The 18,774-nt window shown below is 55.6% G+C and overlaps 1 protein-coding gene across 1 annotated transcript; it reads left to right on the top strand.

Moving 5' to 3' along the window:
- The first annotated feature begins 3,411 nt into the window (after nt 1–3,411).
- On the top strand, nt 3,412–17,887 carry CASQ1 (calsequestrin 1). The gene is made up of 11 exons (XM_088137041.1): nt 3,412–3,923; nt 6,533–6,617; nt 7,169–7,269; nt 8,012–8,123; nt 8,314–8,387; nt 9,798–9,928; nt 10,973–11,018; nt 12,773–12,827; nt 13,264–13,364; nt 14,003–14,077; nt 14,735–17,887. The coding sequence occupies exons 1-11, from the start codon at nt 3,681–3,683 to the stop codon at nt 14,876–14,878; spliced, it is 1,167 nt and encodes a 388-aa protein (XP_087993167.1). The 5' UTR covers nt 3,412–3,680; the 3' UTR covers nt 14,879–17,887.
- The last annotated feature ends 887 nt before the right edge of the window (nt 17,888–18,774 follow it).

Here is an 18,774-nt window from a genome sequence, read left to right on the forward strand (position 1 = left end):
ACCAGCAACGGGTTTGAAGGGGTGGGAAAAAAAGCAGACGCCCTTCCGATTCGGCAGTTTCGCAGATTGCGCAGGACCGTCCAGCGCCCAGAGCTTGATTTAGAAGCTGGTCCACTTTCGTTCCCCGGCTGAAAGGCATCTCTCGATGACGAAATGTGCCACCCACTTTATGGCACAGGGGAAAAAGGATGTGCCAGGTCTGACCGCATCCAGCTAGAGATGTGGAGCGGAGACAGCAGGTCACCTCAACTTTGCTTTCACTCTTCCCAGGAGCAGCAGGCAAAGGAGGTTATAAATCACGAGTGACAGCTGTCTATTTGTACACACGGCCAGGGCACAGGCGCGCTGCCTCCCTCACGGGCGGAAGGGCTCACTAGCAGACCAGGGCAAGGCCAACTGGGCCAGCACAGCAACGAGGGGCAGGTTCAGCCCTGCCCTGGGCCAAGAACACGCTGCCCGCCCTCCTTTGCAACGGTGTCGTCCTCTGAGCATTCAGAGACTGGGCCTTTGGCAACGGGAACGCCAACCGGTCACCATTCGTGGGACTGGAGCCTCCGCTGTGATGTTAAAGAAAGATGGAGCCAGCTTTTCCTGCCCTCCTCGGTCTTGAGGGAGATAAATGGGTTAACTACTCCCATCCCCAGCCTTAACTCCCTGCCCATCCTCAACATTTAGGCCCACTGATCCATCATCTGGGTCCACGCCACAGGCTGAATCCAGGCAACTCCAGAGCGGTCTGCAAGAAGCTTGAAACGCACCCAGACCAGCTAACTAGCTACAAAAACCTAATCAGAGTCAAAAGGAAGGAAAGTTAGAAAGTGAGGGGGCTCATCACCCCGGAAAGGAAGGCGAGATTGGTCTTAAAGGGGGGTGGGGGCAGTGAAATGGCTGTTCTTGCAGAAGAAAATCTCCACCTGCCCCACAAACTGACCCCCCCCTTTGCAGGGAAGGGCATCTTCTGGAGGTGCTGACTCAAGTGAACCCAAAATAGTGTTGGGGGGGAGGCTGCAGCAGCAGGGGAGGACCAAAGCAGCCGGATGGAGGGGGGGGTCGGGTTTCACTCACTCACACTGGGGGTTTAAATATCTACCTGGGGTTAAAAATAAGGATGTCCAAACTCAAGGTCGCTTGAAAGCAGGCCTGTTCCTGGGGACACGAATGAAAGGGGGTCCAGGGAGGGGGCAGAGCTGCCAGTTGGGGGGTGGACATGGCGGGGGGGAAAGCCTTATCAAGGATGCTCTATTCCCCCCCCCCCGCTCCAAAGAAGCTGTCCTTGCTCTTGAACTGGGGGAGAGGAATATTCTGAGTGGCCTCCTTTCCTTCTCTTTTGGCCATAAAAACTTCTCGGGGCAGATGGGGAGGGTCTCTCTTGCCTGGCCATAAGGGGGAGCCCACAGCCACAGGCAAGGGCACTGTGCCCCTGAAGAGGGAAGCTCCATTTGGTACCAAAAGCTGTGCCCTTTTCCTTCACGCCTAACTCTTCTGACCCGTCCCAGCCACTGGCATTGCCAGCAGACAATTCCACAGTTCTTTCTACACAGGTTTTGTGGGGAGTCCCACAAAGCACCCCAGCATTGTTCTCTATCAACCAGTCTGCAGGATTAGCTTGCACTGGGGGCGTGCGGGGAGTGGGGTTGAGTGGCTCTCTGGCCAGGGATGTGGGACTGAAGAAAATGCCCTTAAAACCAACAGCCAATCACAGGTAAACCAGCTGCCTGCATTTAAGGTGGGGGGGGGGAAATCCTTCTGACAAGTGATCTTTAATGGGGGTGGAGGGTCTAGATCCCCAGGCAGCCGATTCCCTGAGTGGGCTGCTCCTGCCTTTGCCAGGCTGTGCCCGCCAGGATCCTCTGATGCCAACAGGGACGTCACCCTCCAGCATCAGCCTGGATGCCAGGAAGCCCTCAGCTCAGCACATGCAGACTTCATGGAACACCAAGTGCCCCTGAGGAGCCCTGAAACTGGGCATTGCGCTGCAGAGTCTCCAACGCCCTGAAAAAATTAAACTGAAGCGCAGAGGTTGATGGCGCCTGGTGCCCACGTGGTGACATCAGCTCCCTCACAGATCTGTGAAATGGGGGAACAGCATCTGCCCTGTGCCCGGATCCCTCAGACGAGGAGGAGGCAGAGGCCAACGCCCTGCCCTGTTAATCTCCTGGAAGGGGCGATCCGGTTTCTTTGGCATCGGCTGCGTGCCCGTTTCTCTAACTTCAAGGAGGAGGGCTTGGGCAGGGACGGGGGGGCAGAGGGATTGACTTTCCATTCTGGGCACATCCTGCAGGCCCTGGGTGTGAAGTGGAGATGCCCAGTCTTGCAAGAGGACAAGCCTCCTGTGCACCCCACGGCAGGCCCCAATGGATGGGGAAGCCCGTGGTGTCTTTGCAAGCGGGCCCCCGCCTCATTTGCTCTGCCTGTTCCCCAGGAGCAAAGCTGCTGCAGGGCCACGCGCCCGTGGCCAGGAGCAAGACACGGGAGGGCGGAAGCGAGAAGGCGGCCTCTCTGGCCGGAGCTTGCCAGGGCCTCAGTGGCCTCTTTTCCCAGGCTGAGGCTGCGCAGCACTGGTCCCCAGTCCCCTGACCTTAACAGGGGCCACCTTCCCAGCTTCTTCCCGGCAGCCAGCGGAGCCCTGGTGGGACAGCCCGGTTCCTTCCTCCCGGGAGGTCTCCTAGGATCAGCCTGCCCATGAGAAGGGACTGGGCCCCAGGGCAAGGGGGCCTCTGCCTAGGCTGCTCTCTGCCTCCCCCCCACACACAAAGGAGAGCTTCGCAGAGGCTCCTGCCGTGGCCGTGGCTCCGTCTCCTGAATCCAAGGCGATGACGTTGGCTGGCTGGAGCCCTGCCAGCAAGAGATGCTTGCAAGGGCGAAGGCGCTCAAAGGAATGACTCCCCGAGGGCCCCTCCTCGCTCACACACACTTACCTAACTGCCCCTTGTAACTCAAGAGCCCCCAGGAATCTGGCGTACAGTATCCAGGCCGCCCGCCCCTCTCTAATTTCCCTGCCATCCGCACAAGGCAGTCTTGATTTACCTCCGACTCATCTCCTCTTATTTTTAGCCTCCCGTCTTGCCCCTGGCCTCACATACCTCCTTCTCTGCCCCCCTTCCTTAATATGGCGATAAGAAGATGCCCTCCAATGTAGGCCAGGAGGAAGAGGGGAGAAAACCAGAGGGATCCACCTGCGGGGGGGGGGGGCAAAGGGAGCTCCTGGGCCCCGGCAGCCACAGGCGCAGGGGGGTCCGCAAGGGTCTTTCGGGGGGCTGGCATTCCCCATCAGGTGGCCCGGTCACTACCTTCTCCCCATCGACATATATAGGCAGGGAGCAAGAGGTGGCCGGCTGGGGACGGTGCCAAATATCTGTGGATAAGACAGCCCTCTGGCCCCAGCGCCCTCCCCCGCCCGAGGGTCTTTTATGCGCTGCTGAAGCTTTGCTCCTCCGCCTTTGAGCTTCGCGCCCTTCCTGTGGTTGTCGCCCTCCTCGGCCAGCTCCCGGGGCACCTGCCCGTGTCAGCAAAGAGCCAGCGAGCCCACCCTAGTGCGCGCCCCTGCCTGCCACCTTAAAGGGAGCAGGCGAGAGGGAGGGAAGGAAGGCGACTGAGCGGCCCAGAGGAAGCAAGGGCAGCTGTCTCTCCAGGCCCGTGCCTCGTCTTCAGGAGGACCACCGGAGCATCTTGGTGGCAGGATGAAGTGGCTTGGCCTGATCTTGGCCACCCTGCTGCTGGCCTTGGCTGGCCCTGGGGCCCGGGGCGAGGAGGGGCTGGATTTCCCCGAATATGATGGCATCGACCGGGTCATTGACGTCAACCTCAAGAACTACAAGGCGGTCCTGAAGAAGTTTGACATCCTGGCTCTGCTCTACCACGAGCCGGTGGGCGACGACAAGGCTTCGCAGAGGCAGTTCGAGCTGGAGGAGCTGATTCTGGAGGTAGCGACCGGGGGGGGGGGGCAAGGAAGGGGGGGGGCAACCTGGGACAGGGCTCTACAACGCTCAGGGGGGCCCCACAGATTCCCAGACCCAAGGAGCAGACCCCACAGGGTGCAGGAACACTGCTGGGAGGGGAAGCAGGTGGGGGGAAGGAAATACCCTCCATCCATCAAGGCCGCGTCCTCTGCTGGGGATTCTCCCACTGCCACCGCCATGTCCAGAAGGAAACCAGCCCCCTTCCACCCCATGCCCCCCTTAGCTCCTTCTTGAAGGTCCCCCAGAGTGAGGGTTCAGCGAAACCAGAGGCTGGTGGCTGCCTCCGGGTGACCTTCCTCCCCCCTCCCCCCACAGGCAGAGCGCAGGGGAAGGGGCTTCTGGGACCAGGGGAGGGGGAAAGATGTACCAGGCTTGGACTTGGTATGACTTACTACAGCAGTTGGGATGTGGGATATGCGGGGGTGGGGGGGAACGCCAAGCATTCTCTAACCTGCCAGGCAGGAGACAATATGTTGGCACCACAGCCCTCGTCTCCGGCAGGGCAAGGGGCATCAAGTAAGGCAGGGGTCTGACCTAGCCCCAAATCTGCCCAAACTGCCCCTTCTCTCTCCCAGACAGAGCGCCAGAGAAGTGGGAGGCCAGCAGGCTAAATTTGCCACCTCCAAAATTGGAGCCCCTTGGAAGAGGGGAGGGGGCCGGGCCCACTTCCTTGGGAATCTTGCCCAGAGGGGAGGGGGCAGAGAAGCCAGAGCAGCCTGGGGGCAGGAGATGTCCTGGCTGCAAACAGGATGACCCTAAAAATTGACCCGAGGGAGCAGGCAGCAGTTCAGGGATGGTCTCCTCAAGGTTGCAGCATGGAGGGCCAAAAGTGGGGGGGGAGAGGGGGCAGGCAGCTGATGGAAGGGATTCAGGGGGCTTTTCATGCACCATTTTGGCCCACAAGATTCAAAGTCTCAAGAGTGGTCATTCCCCCCCAAGACACGGTTTCTTGCAGCAGATAAACTCATCTTACCATTCTGCCTTCCTTACTTGTATGGTAAAATATATTTGGGGGGGGTGTCCATCCTCTGGAGGAGAATGTGAGCTAAGAACACAGGGAGGAAATTGCCACTGGACTGCGTCCTCAGGGCTGGCACTAACTGTGTCTGAAGGAAGGACTTTCATGCCACTAGTCCTCATGTCTGCAGCAATGTGGGTGAAGACGGGAGCCTCCGCTGAAGCCTCGCTGAGCCTTCCAGAGATCATGGTCACGCAACCAATGGCCCAGAAGTCCTTCTGAGATACCGGCTTTCTCCAGAATGAAGTGACATTCCCACTCTGGCTTGGGGCTGTCTAGGAGACAAGATCTGATGATCTGGAACCAGGAGGACTGGAAACTCCTGTTGCCTCACGGCCCCTGCTTGTCTGCAGGCGGATCCGCGTTCAGACTGGGCTGAGCATCTCCTGCTGCCAGTCCGTGCAGGAAAACCTCAGCCGGGGGGTGGGCGGGTGGGCAGGGGATGTGACCAGCCAGTGGAAAATCTGCTGCACCAGGAGAAAAGGCAGTTTTGGGAAAGTGGCGATGGTGCGCTGACCCATGCAGGAGAAGGATGCTTGACCCCAAAGATGCCGCTCTAGAAATAACCTCTTTCATTGGACTGGATGCGTTTGGGTGTCCTGCTTGTAAACCAGAGATGGCTCTTTGGGCCAATCAGCACTCAAGAGGATTTGATGCCCAGCAGACCACCATTCATGTTTCATCCCCTGCCTTCTTGGAGCTGGAGGTCCAGGGCCTGTCAGCATTGAGCTCTAAAGTCCCTGGATGGGCTTGATCTAAACGGTGCACGAACCACAAGCCATTCTGGTTAAAAACCAGGGTTTATGGCTCAGTGCTGTGTGGTGAGTCCAGTCAGTCACTGTCAGAATGTAGAAGCTTTGGGGGACCATCCGCTTCCCCATCTAAGACCTGACATAGACTTGCAGTAGCCGGAAGTAATATATCCTCTCTACCAGACTGGACAGATTCTGAAAGAAGGCCAACGTGTGACTTTTTAAAAGACAAAACCAGTTGAAAGTGGTCACCCAGCTTTGGAGACCTTCAGAGACTCAGCTTTCCTCTGCTTGCCACAGGTCTCCAACTCTCCTTCGGAAATTATTTTGTAGTCCTTCAAGGAAAGGAGGAATAAGATTCAACAAGAACCTTCCAGCCATCAACAGTTGGGTTGGGTTTCCCCTGGAGCGACGACATTCAACCGCTTTTATCCCTGACCGGATGGCCAAAGGCCTCTCTTCTCTTATTCTCCCTTGCAGTAATTCAAGGTTAAACCATTCAGAGGGAAAAGAGGACAGTGTCTATCTTTTTTAAAAGCTTTTGCAGAGTTTCGGAGGAACAAGGCGACATGAAGCTTTTACTGAACAGTTGCATTTGGCTATTGTTAAAAACACAGACGCAAGGGGTGTGGAAAGTCAGCAGTTTCATCTGCTGCATCCTCGGTTGATCTGAGTTGCTGGGAGTCAGAAACCCTTGAAGAAAGTCTCTGAAATGTGTTCATTCCCTCTCTTTTCTCTCTCTCTCTTTCTGCCTCTCTGCCTCTCCCTCCTCCGTCTGCCCGCGGGTCGTCTCTTTCTCCTAGTTAGCAGCCCAAGTCCTGGAAGAAAAAGGGGTCGGATTTGGTCTCGTGGACTCAGAGAAAGATGCTGCCGTGGCCAAAAAACTAGGTAATGCTTGATGTCCTTGGAGACCTTTCTTGGCTGATCAAGGTGGGGGTGGGTTCTAGTCTGAAGACCCAAGGTGTGGGTGGCATTTCTTTCTCGCCCAAGCTGAAAGCTAGATTGGGTGGGGATCCACCTTTTCTCCATCAAGGGCCAACCAAGGGACCTTTTCTGCTGGGGCTGGGCTGGAAACAGAGAACTTTGGAGGCCACGAGCCAGCAGAGGGCAGTGGAAACTGCCAGGCGGTGTGTCCATGCAATGCCATCTCCCTCTAGGGAACTTTTGGAATATCACCTAGACAAGTAGGTCTGTGCCCCAGAAGTCCCCCCTCAGGGCAGAATGTAGCCACTTTGAGCCTCTCTTCCAACTCACTGCCTGATTTCTGGGATATTTATAAAGAAGGAAAGGGACCGGCTGGAAAGCAAGTGACCTTTGTGAGACAGATCTGCCCTGGGGTGGGCTGCCCGTTTCCTCAGAAAGGCTGCCACCTCTTCATGCTCAGAGGTCCAAGCGCAACCTCTGGGTGCCTCTCACTGCTGTTTTTGATGCTCCCGCAGGGCTGGTTGAGGAAGACAGCGTGTACGTGTTTAAGGAGGATGAAGTCATTGAATACGATGGGGAATTTTCAGCGGACACCTTGGTGGAGTTTCTCCTTGATGTAAGCAGCCCCTTCACCATCTTCCTAGCTCCCCGCAGCCCCTCCCCCTTCTCCACAGGGGGTAAAGTCCCATAATGTAAAGGCAGGAGAATCCAAGAAGGGTCTCTCTCCAGCCCCACCCTGCTGATGGTCCTTGGGCACACTCCCACCCCTCAAGGGCCTTTTCTGGGCACCAACCTCCCTTGACCAGCTCTTCCAAGTTCTGCAGCTGAGCCAGCTCGGATCTTGTGCCTTCAGCCACGGCCCATCATAGTCATCTTCACCTCAGTTTCATCCAGGCCAGTGGGAAGCATGGCTGGTGTCAGGTTGAGGGTGGCCTTCCCATTTTGAGTTGGGTCACCCAATGAAGGGCTCCTGCAGCACCCTGGGTGGGGGTTGCTGGGAGTTACTCTTCTGCTACTCCCAGTTGGTTCTGAACTGCTGGGACTAAGAGGGGGCCAGAACAACCTGCTTCCAGTCCCTGTGCAAGGTGCTGATGGATGTCCTCTAAAGTGGGCAGAGCGCCTTTCTCCCATATGGATGGACTCCAAACGCAAACATGGAGACACCCCCCCCCCCATTTCCTCGCCGCAAAGGTGGGCCTGAAGCATGGAGACATTTCTGCCCTGGACCCAAGTCTCCTTCCCTTAGAAAGTCAACGATGCCTTGCGGAACAATCCCCTGGGGTGGCCAGGCAGAGATGGCCAGAGAGCAGAGTCTTGGTGCTCCAAAGCCAAGGGCTGACCCTCACCCTTTCCTGCAGGTCCTGGAGGACCCCGTGGAGTTTATTGACGGAGAAAACGAACTTGAAGCCTTTGAAAATATCGAGGATGAGCCCAAACTCATTGGGTACTTCAAGAATGAGGACTCTGAGCGTAAGCACAGCACTGGAGGAAGGGGGTCTCAAGGGAAATGGAGCACCCGAGATTGGGGAGCAAGGCTGACGATGATGAAATTTCAGGGCACCAGAAAATAGCCCACCAGGCCAAGGAAACCAGCACAAGGGGGGAGACCGTCTTCTGGGTCCAGCAGTCCAAGGAGTTGACGCTCTGCCTTCTCTTCCAGATTTCAAGGCCTACGAAGACGCTGCTGAAGAGTTCCATCCTTACATCCCTTTCTTTGCAACTTTTGACAGCAAGGTACCCAGGGCTGGCAGGGAGGGTCAAAAGGAACTTCCCCAAATGTTGTAGAGAGAACAGTCAGCAGGAGGAAAAGGCTGGGCGTCCACATAGACGAGCAGTTCCCTTTCTAGGGACGTAAACACCACATCGACTGGTCTTTTGTGCCAGTCCCGTTTGGAAGAACAGGACCAGGGGACAACTGGGCACGCTTCTATGCTCCTTATACCCCTGGAAGCAAAAAGGTCGGCGATTTCTTTTTTTTAAATAACTCACACGCTCTTAGGGGGGAAAGCCCTGCGTATCAACAGCACGGTGCCTTTCTTAGGGGCAATTAAAATGTAGCCAGTTTGGTTGTTGTTGTTTAGTCGTTAAGTCGTGTCCGACTCTTCGTGACCCCATGAACCATATTGCGCCAGGCCTTCCTGTCCTTCACTGCCTCCCTGAGTTTGCTCAGTTTCATGCTCATTGCTTCAGTGATGCTATCGAACCATCTCATCCTCTGCCGTCCTCTTCTCCTTTTGCCTTCAATCTTTCCCAACATCAGGGTCTTTTCCAAAGAGTCCTCTCTTCGCATTAGGTGACCAAAGTATCTGAGCTTGAGCTTCATTATCAATCCTTCCAATGAGCAGTCAGGGTTGATTTCCTTTAAGATTGACTGGTTTGGCCTCCTAGCAGTCCAGGGGACTCTCAAGAGTCTTCTCCAGCACCACAGTTCAAAGGCATCAATTCTTCGGCGCTCGGCCTTTTTTATGGTCCAGCTCTCACAGCCATACATTACTACTGGAAAAACCATAGCTTTGACTATGCGGATCTTTGTCGGCAAGGTGACGTCTCTGCTTTTTAATATGCTATCTAGGCTTGCCATGGCTTTCCTCCCAAGGAGCAAGCGTCTTTTAATTTCATGGCTGCTGTCTCCGTCTGCGGTGATCTTGGAGCTCAAATAAATGAAGTCTGTTACTGCTTCCATTTCTACCCCTTCTATTTGCCAGGAATTGATGGGTCCAGATGCCATGATCTTAGTTTTGGCTGGGCGATGAGCAAGAGTCAGAATTTTGCTGCTTGTAGGATGCAGGCCTGCAAGAGCGTGGGGCAGGACGTGGCCGAGTCAGCTTCCTCAGAAGTAAACCCCACTGAATTAAGGGGGCCTCTCTCCCTGGGAAGCGCTGCAGCCTTGGTTAGCTCAGGGTCACCCCTGGCAGACCCAGCCGCCACCTGCGTTGCCCCAGCCTGAAGAAGCGCTCTGTGGGAACTGGCGGCTTGCTCACTGCTCTGCAACGTTTTTGCTGGCCCTGCCAAAGAAATGAAAAAGCCTCCTCTTGGTTCTTATGAGGAATAAATAATTTAGAGTCGTGCATTTTCAGGGCAGGCCGGCAAAACCTCCACCCCGCCTTCCAGGAAGGTCTGACTGTCCAGCTTTGTTCTTCGCAGGTTGCAAAAAAGCTGTCTCTGAAGCTGAACGAAATTGACTACTATGAGCCCTTTATGGAGAAGCCGGTCACTATCCCGGACAAGCCGAACAGCGAGGAAGAGATTGTCCAGTTCATGGAGGAGCACAAGAGGTGAAGCCTCACTGCTGCCACCCCCCGGGGGAGCCCTTCCAGCAGGGACCTTCGCAAGCAGCTCACTGTGCCCGGTGCGATGGGGAGGCATTCATCAGTTTCCATGGCAGCCGTCTTAGCAGCAGCAGCAGCAGCACAAATGCCTTCTTCTCCTTCCAGCTGCCATGGAAACGGCACACATTTGGCCCCAACGGTCGGCCCCCCTCCCCAGAGCCCGGTGGCCTTGTGCTGGCGGCGAGCATCAGCCCAGACGTGCCCTGGCCCCGGGGGCAGCAGCAGCTCCTGGATTACTTTGCTGCAGAGTGGGATTAGATGCACCCCCAGGCCTGCCTTCATGGCCCCGAACGGACGCCGTCCGGACTGTTACCCTGGCTGAGCCCAGGGAGGACGGCGTTTCAAAGCCTCTTGCTTTTTACCCTCACCCGGCTGGGGAGCAGCCTCAAATGGGTCCTCCCTCTCCTCCCGTCCCCGAGCAGGGGGTCTCTAGCAGCTCCCCAAGGCCACTGAGTGAGCATCCCCCCAGCTCCCCAAAGGAGGGCCATCCAGGCCCTTCAGAGAGCATACCCAGGGCAACACCACGTACGGTCCCGAGTCTCACTGCCGCAGCTGCTCAAAAACACCAAAGGGAATGGACGCAGGCCCCCCGCCCCAGTCTTGCCCCCTGGAGATACCGCTATCCTTTCAAAGGGCTCTTTTGGAGACTGCAGCACTCACCGTAGACAAATTCAGCGGTGGCCAAAGGAGCTTCGGCCCGCTGGAAGCTGGGAACGCCAAGGGCCTGGCTGTAATTAAGGGGTTTTGTAATGACAGCGTGTGCGCGTTTACACAGGAGCACCTAGCTATTTGGAAAACGCTAAGCAGAGCCAGGGCTGGTTAATATTCGGGTGGGGGGGCACTAGGACGTCTTGGGCTTCCCCCGATGCCAGGGAAATGACATCCTCAGGGGTCTTTCCCCACATTGCCCTGCCCGAAAGGAACCCTCCTCTGATCTGCTGCATTTCCCACCCTCACACTGCTCTGTTACTCTCTCTCCATCTCTTGCAGGCCAACTCTGAGAAAACTCCACCCAGACAGCATGTATGAAACCTGGGTATGTTCACAGACCAGAAAAAGCGGGGAGGGCGAGGCACTGCAGGGCCACCCCCTCCCCATATCCCACTGGGTGCACAGTCGCAACTCCACGGGTTCCAGGCAGCATTTGGCATGTACCAGATTCACCAGCGGGGCCCTTTCTGGGACGAGATCCTTCTGAAAGGGCTGCCAGTCGACCTAACGCTGCTCTGTTATTAAGCAAAAATAATGAGAAAAGGCACTAATTAAATAATCCAGCTGCCTCCCCAGGGGAGAAGAGGGCGAGATGTGGCAATTCGGGGAGAAACAAGTCAAGGAGGAGACTGTTGAGCAACCCCAAAAGAAAAAGAAAGAAAACCTGGGTGCACGCTGGACACTAGATCGCGACTGATCTGGGCACAATTGCTTCGGGATTGACTTTCTTGTAGTGTTTTATCAGTGGGGATAGCAACATCGCTCATAGATGGACAGAATGCTGGAGGCTGGCTTATTTGACAGTTTTATCTCTTCCATCCCAGTCCCAAGTCTCAGGTTTATCAAGTGCGGGAAGAAATCCAACGTAAAAGGAAATAGGACATGGAGGGAGGAGGAACTGACCACCCGCCTGAGCCCTTGTTTTTAGTTACAAAGCCCTTTGGGGATGGAAGTGGTTCAAGGAGAGGAGGACCAAACACAGCCTCTTTCTCTCAGCTGAGCTGAGCTGAGCTGACATAGCATTTGTGCTGCCGGCCTGCTGACTTTTGCACATGAATAGAAGGAAAGATACATGGGTGATGTAAGCTGCAGACGGTTGGAACCAGAGCCAGGCGCAGCGCCGGGTGAATTTCCAGGACAATGAAAGGCATGAAATGGGGGGAGGGCGTTGTTCTGAAGCCCAAGCCCCAAAGGCACAGGAAGAACTGGTCCCGAAAGTCTGGGGAGGCCTCAGGCCTGCCCGAGCCCCCCCCCGGGAGTTTCACAGCTGAGCAGAAAGTGGAGCCCCAAACCAGAGTCCGCCCCCCGCTTCCCCCGATGTGTGGAAGCCCAGTGTCAACTTCCCATGAATAGTATAGAAACAGTACAAAGCCAGCATTTCTGGTGAAAGCAGATACTTCGTCCTGGGCAGATAGTAAATGGTAAATATATCCCCCCCTGGTTTACCTTTAAACATCCAGAGGCATCCACTTGCTCCTTCTGAAACCCTCCAAGACGTGGCAAGTCTGTCCGTGGAAAGGCTCCCTTGATGACCCATGCTGAGCAACTTTCCGTGCAAGGGCACAACCAGCTGGCTTCTCTGCAGCAGCCAGGAACCCGGCAGGATGCCCCCTGGGCGTGCCCGGCCAAAACACTGCTCACTTCTGAGCGGCGTTTAAAGCCTGATTACTAATTGACAAGCCACGGGAAGCTCTGAGCTGCCTTAGAGCAAACCCCTTTCTTCTGCTACAGCGCAGGCCCTGGTCGGGGGAATTGTGGGGTAGGACCGGAAGGGCCAGTCCTACGGCAGGGATCAGATGAGTCCAGAGGGGACCCTACTTTGCAGACGAAAGTCCCCTTGGAGACTCGCTGGCCTTACAGGCTGAGGCTCTCATGGCTGGGAAAAGCGGGCCTGTCAGGTTGCACGATTCTGGGTGCGGCGCTGTTGTGGATACTGAGCAGTTGAATGCTGTTGCTTGCACACCCTGGTTTGGTTGGCAAACCACCTTGTCACCCTTTACTGGGCGGCCTGCCAATAATAGCAAAGCAATGAGAGCAATAAAGCCACCAAGGGTAAGTCTGTCTTTCCCCTCTGTTTAGGAGGACGATATCGACGGCATTCACATTGTCGCTTTTGCAGAGGAGGACGATCCGGGTAAGTCATTCTAGATCGGGGCGGGAGCCTCTCCAGCTTGGCGGGTTGCCTGCATTGACTCCCAAATCCCTTGTCGGTCAGCATTTGTCCAGCTATACACCAGGCTAATACAAGACGGATGAAACAGCAAGGGCGTTCATCCAGGCCCTGGTCATCATAAAAACAAATGGCACGCAGGTCAAATCTGTCTCGCTTACAGTCAAGGTCCCCCTCCATGAGGAACGTTTGAAGATGTTCCGGGGCTGCCGGTTCCTGTCCACCGTGGGCTGTCGGGGGGCTGAGCCATTCCCGTAGAAAATGAGATTTCTGCAAACGGGAGCTGGGAGGAGGCGGGGGGCTTCATTCAGGGGCTCCAGGCTGCAAGGTGGACGTGACGTGTGGGGATCAGAACAAAGGCCGCCCCTCACTCCCCTCTGCTCTCTGTCTCTCGCCTCAGACGGTTACGAGTTCCTAGAGATCCTGAAAGAAGTTGCCCAAGAGAACACAGACAACCCAGACCTCAGTATCATCTGGATCGATCCTGAGGAATTCCCACTGGTGAAGAGTCCACTGCTCCCTTTAGAAGAGAGGGGGAGAGAAGGGGGCTTTTAGAGGCTAATCTGGGGACTGCGTGGGCGCCTTTTCCCCTCGGGCCTCGCCGTTTCTCCTCCCTGCCCGGCAAGGTCCAGGCTGCCCCGGGGGGGGCATCACTTTAACTGCCCCCGTGGAAAGCCTGCTGAGGTCTCAGGGGTGGGAGCCACGGGGCACGTGCTGGGGCTGGCGTTTGTGGGAGGCGGAAGTCTCAGGCATTTTGATCTGGCCGGAGGACGAGGCCAGAGAAGTTCGCAACGTGAAGCGCGGAAGGGAAGCGAGCAGCGTTGCGCAGGGTTCCCTCGGCGGAGGTGGCCTGGGTTGCCCCAAGTGCCCGCCTCCGGTTCTTTAAAAGTGCCAGTTAGCCTTCCAAGTGGTGGGCAATGTCTGAATGGTGCGCAAGACCGAAACCCCAAAGGAAAAGTAATTACGGGGGGAAAGCCGCCGTAATTCGCATTCTGTCCTAAGTTAGAAGAGGAAGCTCTTTACCCCACAGTTCAAATACTGCTTCACCCCCACCCACCCCCATTTCAGCCCCCCAACAAAACCACAGAAGGTGCGCTCTCCTAATGGGTTTTGCTCCCCTCTCTTTCCTTCCTTCTCAGCTGATCCCCTACTGGGAGAAAACCTTTGGCATCGACTTGTCCCGGCCTCAGATTGGCGTTGTCAACGTAACGGATGTGAGTACGGTCAAACACGTGGCTGCCCCTTTGGCTTCACACAGGCCAGATCCATCCATTGTATGCACCCGGGGAAAAAGGTAGCGGAAAACTTTTCCGCACTGCAGGGTGAAAACCAGCCGGCCAGGTTTGTGGAAACCACCCGATCACCACCCTGGATGCTCAACCTGCCTTTAAACAGCTAGTTTTAGAGAATAGCCCGGAGCTGTCACAGAGGCAGGGGGTGAAAGGTAACAGCAATGACAAAAAGTCCATGAAAGGGCCTGAAAGAGGCTCTTCGCTTGCAAGGTTCTCCCAAGACTCTTGCATTCTCTTGGGGAATGCAAAGCGGAAACTTTTTCAAGGATTGGAAATCACTAACTTTTCAAATTACGGAGCGGACCCAAGGAGCGGAGATCCTGCTGAGTAGGCCTGTGCTTTCCCACATGCATGAAATTGGGAAAAGTCTAGAGTATGACTTTACATCACCCATTAGGGACTTAAGGTCTTTCCTGACTTAATATGTGACTGAGACTTAAGAGGGGGGTGAGATGGACAAACGGAGGGGGAGAAGGCCCTCGAGGCCTCGATGCTGGGGGGCAAGAGGTAGGGAGGCCTCAGTCCCGGCCCAGCTGGACGTTTCGCCCACAGCTCATTCCTCTGATGTGCTCCTCACAGGCTGACAGCGTGTGGCTGGACATGGATGACGAGGAAGACCTTCCTTCTGCAGATGAGTTGGAAGACTGGATTGAGGATGTGCTGGAAGGAGAAATTAACACTGAAGACGACGATGACGATGACGACGACGACGACGACGACTAAGGGCTGGCCCTTCCCATTATTCGTGCAAGGCGGGCCCTGCCTGGGAGGCTCCACCCACGTCCCATCTTGTCCTAGCACATCACCCAGCTGACCACAACAGCAGCACATTTGGCCTGCACGAAAATGCCACGGGCCACCAGACCCTAGCGAGAAAATATTTTTATATTGATCTTATTTACGTCCAAGGCCCTCACCGCAGTCTGACCATTTCCCCTCCATGAATACCCCCTCTGGAAACTCCAATCTGCCCTTGACCAGCGCAGGGGGAGAACTGGATTTCTCCAAATTTTTTCCAAAGGTCCTCTCCTTCTGCCCTCGGGCTCCCTTCGTGAGAATGACCCCTTCCTGGGATGACTCCGACCCCTGCCAAATCCTTTTGAGACCCTAGAAAGGTTGCTCTGTTGCAGCCTTCGGGGGGGTGGATTCCCCCCTAGCATCACCAAAGGCGTGATTAGCCCTGTTTGGGGGCTAGATGAATTTCCCATCATGCACCTCAACCCTGAGACTTGGCGCTTGCCCTCCATCCTTGCATTTCTGCTTCGGAGCTCTTTGGGGGCTCTTAATTGGCAAGGCTGCTCTTATCAATGGAGTTCACCTAGGCGTCCCTCTATCCGGGGGGCACGCACAAGGTGGAATGCCAGAATTAAAGTGGCTGCCATCTTCACCAACACCCCCCTTCTGATCCTGCCTGGGTCTTTATGCTATAAGGCTGGGGACATGATGTCAGCATTTCTACTCCGGTTTTGGCTGTGAGGGGACTCTGGCAACCATGTTCTTGCCTTTTCAGGTACATAAACCCACATCACTAGAGGGCAGCAGTTTAATTTACAAAGATATTCAGCCATGCGCAAGGAACAGCAGAAACAGGAAAAGTGGTCAGCAAACTTGTTGTTAACATCCATTCAAAATTGTTCCCCGAGTGATTCTTCTCCTTACACACACACACACACAGACACCCTGAAGGGGATTTTGCTCTCATGCCTCTTACACATCACGAACCTCTCTTATGCCCAACTCTTTTCGGGTTCTGCTTTTTTAGGAAGAGAACTTCTGAGTCATTTGGCCAAATAAACTGAAGAAGGAAGAGATGTGCCCACAATAAAAATCAGATGCAAATTAACTTCTGAGCTTGGGGGCAAAGAGATTCGGGCTCCATGTTCCCGGTCTCTTTCAGGAAGGAGGGGAGCTGGCTCAGCAGGTGGTGGGGGGCGTAATGTACAATTTGTATATTTTTCAACACCTTTGTACAGATCAACCAAAAGCGATTAAAGAAATGAAACAATAAAAGGGTCTGGTGAGGTATTTCCCTCTCCCTCTTGCCCCTCTTTGGCAAACAGGTTTTTGGACCAGACAGTCTGGAATATTCTAAGTCTGGGGGTGGGGTGGGGGGCAGCAGAAGCAGCTGGTGAAAAAACGGGGGGCAGCAGCCAGCAGGGGAGCCGCAGAGAGCCGAGCTCCACTCTCAGGGAGCATCTCTGGATCCTGCGTCCCTCACAGTTTGGCGGGAGGGAGATCTTCAAGTTGGTTGGAACCTGACTCCCCCCAAACCCTGTTCCCCCACCCCCTTTGCGTCTTGTGTTGTCGAGGATACAACAACTCTGCCACAGAAACGGCCACACCGGGAAACCCGCGCATCCGGAGAGGGGCCAGTGCTCTGCGTGCCCCACCCCGCCAGGGAACCACACGAAGGGGTCCGGGGCCGGCATGGAGCTGCCTGGCTGATGGCGAGGCAGCCTCAGGTGACCCACCTCCTCCTCCCCCTCCCTCGAGCCAGCGGAGGCGCCCCGAAGATGAAAGGCCGGTTCTCACAAGTCACCTGCTGCTCCCCAACTCCACAAAAACCACAGAAGCCACCGAGCTCTGGTTGCTGCTGCTCTGACGGCTGTTGCTGCTGCTGTCATTCCACTGCGTGCAAAACGTGGGCTCTGCCCTGAGCTAGGCCCATCCGGACTTTCACTAAAAACGCCTCCGCTGGGGTGGGGGGAGCTTAACCCCCGGCTGGAGCTTTGCAGACATGGCTGTGAAAACGGTTTCAGCATCTTTGACCCAGTTCTGCCCTCCCCTCAGTCAAGAGTCACCCCTCTCCGCTGTCGGGGTTCACGCCAGGCCGGAGGACCTGATCCTTCCTCACCCCACCACAAGGGGCCCGTTCTCGTGTTTATTAGATTCATGTCCTGCTTGGACGGGCCCCAAGTCCCCCCCAGGGAGCTCCCGTGGGTCACCCCAGTCCTAGCCCGACCCTCTGACCGCTGCCCCACCGACTCTCAACCTGACTGGGCCATTCTCTGGCCTTGCTGCCCGGGGACGATGGGAGCTGGCATCCTTTGCGGCCCGTTCTCCCCTTGAAGGCCGCCTGCTTTCTTGGCCCCGGGATGCCAACGGGCGCTGGCTCTCCTTCCAGAGAAGCATGGAAAGACCACGCGACTCCTGCTGCAGGATGCCCAAATGGCCAAGGGCAATCAATTAAAGGCTCTCCTCAGTGGCCCCCGCCTTCGAGCACTGTTTGTGCTCCTTGATGGGTCTCTATGAATAATATATGCTAATAAAAAAGAATATTCAGCCTCTGTCCAAGTTTGCATCCCTGGCAACTGAAAAATGCTCCGTCCATCGATCATTCCCCCAGCACTTAGAAACCCGCTGGCTCTGCAATCCTTCCTGGACTGGCCTTGGCTGCCCCTTTGAGAAACAGGGCTGCGGTTGCTCCCATTTCGCAGAAGGGAGAAATGAGGCAGAGAGAAAGAAGCAGAAGAGGGATAGAAGCGGAGGAATTTGCCCTAGAGAAATAAGGCAGCCAAGCAACTTAAAGCAGCATTAGAGAAATCCATGGAGGAGGATCAACGCATTCTAGCGGCCTCTAATTAAACCTCCACGTTCAGAGGCAGTTTACCTGCATACAAGCTGCCAACGATGAGGAGAGAATTTTTGGTTTTCTATTGCTTAGTGAAAGCAGGGTGCTGAACTTGACTGGAAACCCTCATCTTCCAACCGATGCCAGCTCCCGGTGCAAGGAGACCTCTACTCCCTGCCTTCTGAATGCCGGCCACCCCTGCCCTGTCAGGTAATATTCCTGTTCCTCTGGAGAACCCTTCCTTTGCCCCATAAAGTGGCCGTGGTGGCTGGCAGGCAGAGCTGCCAAAGGCATTCGTTCGGCCAGGCTGGAAAGCCGGCTGGGCTCACGTTTGCATTTCGGTGCCACCAGCTTTTTCGTCCCTCCCCCCGTGCATCAAAAATGCATGAGGAACATTGCCAGTCTATTAATATCAACTCTGGTAAAAGCTTTTTATGCACCCGCTTTGTGGGTGATGGTGAGACATGAGCAACTGAGAGATCTATTCCTATCGTGGGAAAGAGGCAGAGAAGGCGCGTGGGGTCCTCTGGCTAAACTCGCTATGTGCTTTGAGGTGGAGAGGACCTTTGGGGTAGGGGGGCTGTCCAAAGGCAGGTGGACAGAGACTGGCAACAGCTGCTCCTGACCTTGGGTGCAGTCGCCTCGGGGTGCCCACCGTCTCCTCCCAAGAACAGGTCACAAAAAAGGACGGGAGAAAAGCCACGGCTGTCCCCGCCGGGGGGGTGGTGTATTTTAAAGAGCTTCTAGTACGTCTCCTTGCCCCAAAAGCTCTTGTTCCTCCCTCTCACGGCCTCAGCCACCCGAGCAACAGGGCCTGCCATCAACAAACACTCATTCATCTCTACAGTGGTATAAGGAATAAGGAAGCCACGGCACGCCCGACTTGTCCTTCCCTGGGGCTACCGATGGAGTGGCTGAACTCAAGCGTAAAGGAGGAACTTCCTCCAGGACTCAGGGCCAGCTGATCCAGAGATCCTGCGCTCACGCTACGGCATTCGCACAGCACGCTTAGCCTGGTTTCTGAGCTAGCCCGTTTTCTGGCTTTGCT

The sequence above is a fragment of the Python bivittatus genome, unplaced genomic scaffold (genome assembly GCF_059951505.1).
Source record: "Python bivittatus isolate LINGU-HERP-01145 unplaced genomic scaffold, Pbiv_v1 ctg000180_np1212, whole genome shotgun sequence".
In the NCBI taxonomy this organism is placed as follows: domain Eukaryota; kingdom Metazoa; phylum Chordata; class Lepidosauria; order Squamata; family Pythonidae; genus Python; species Python bivittatus.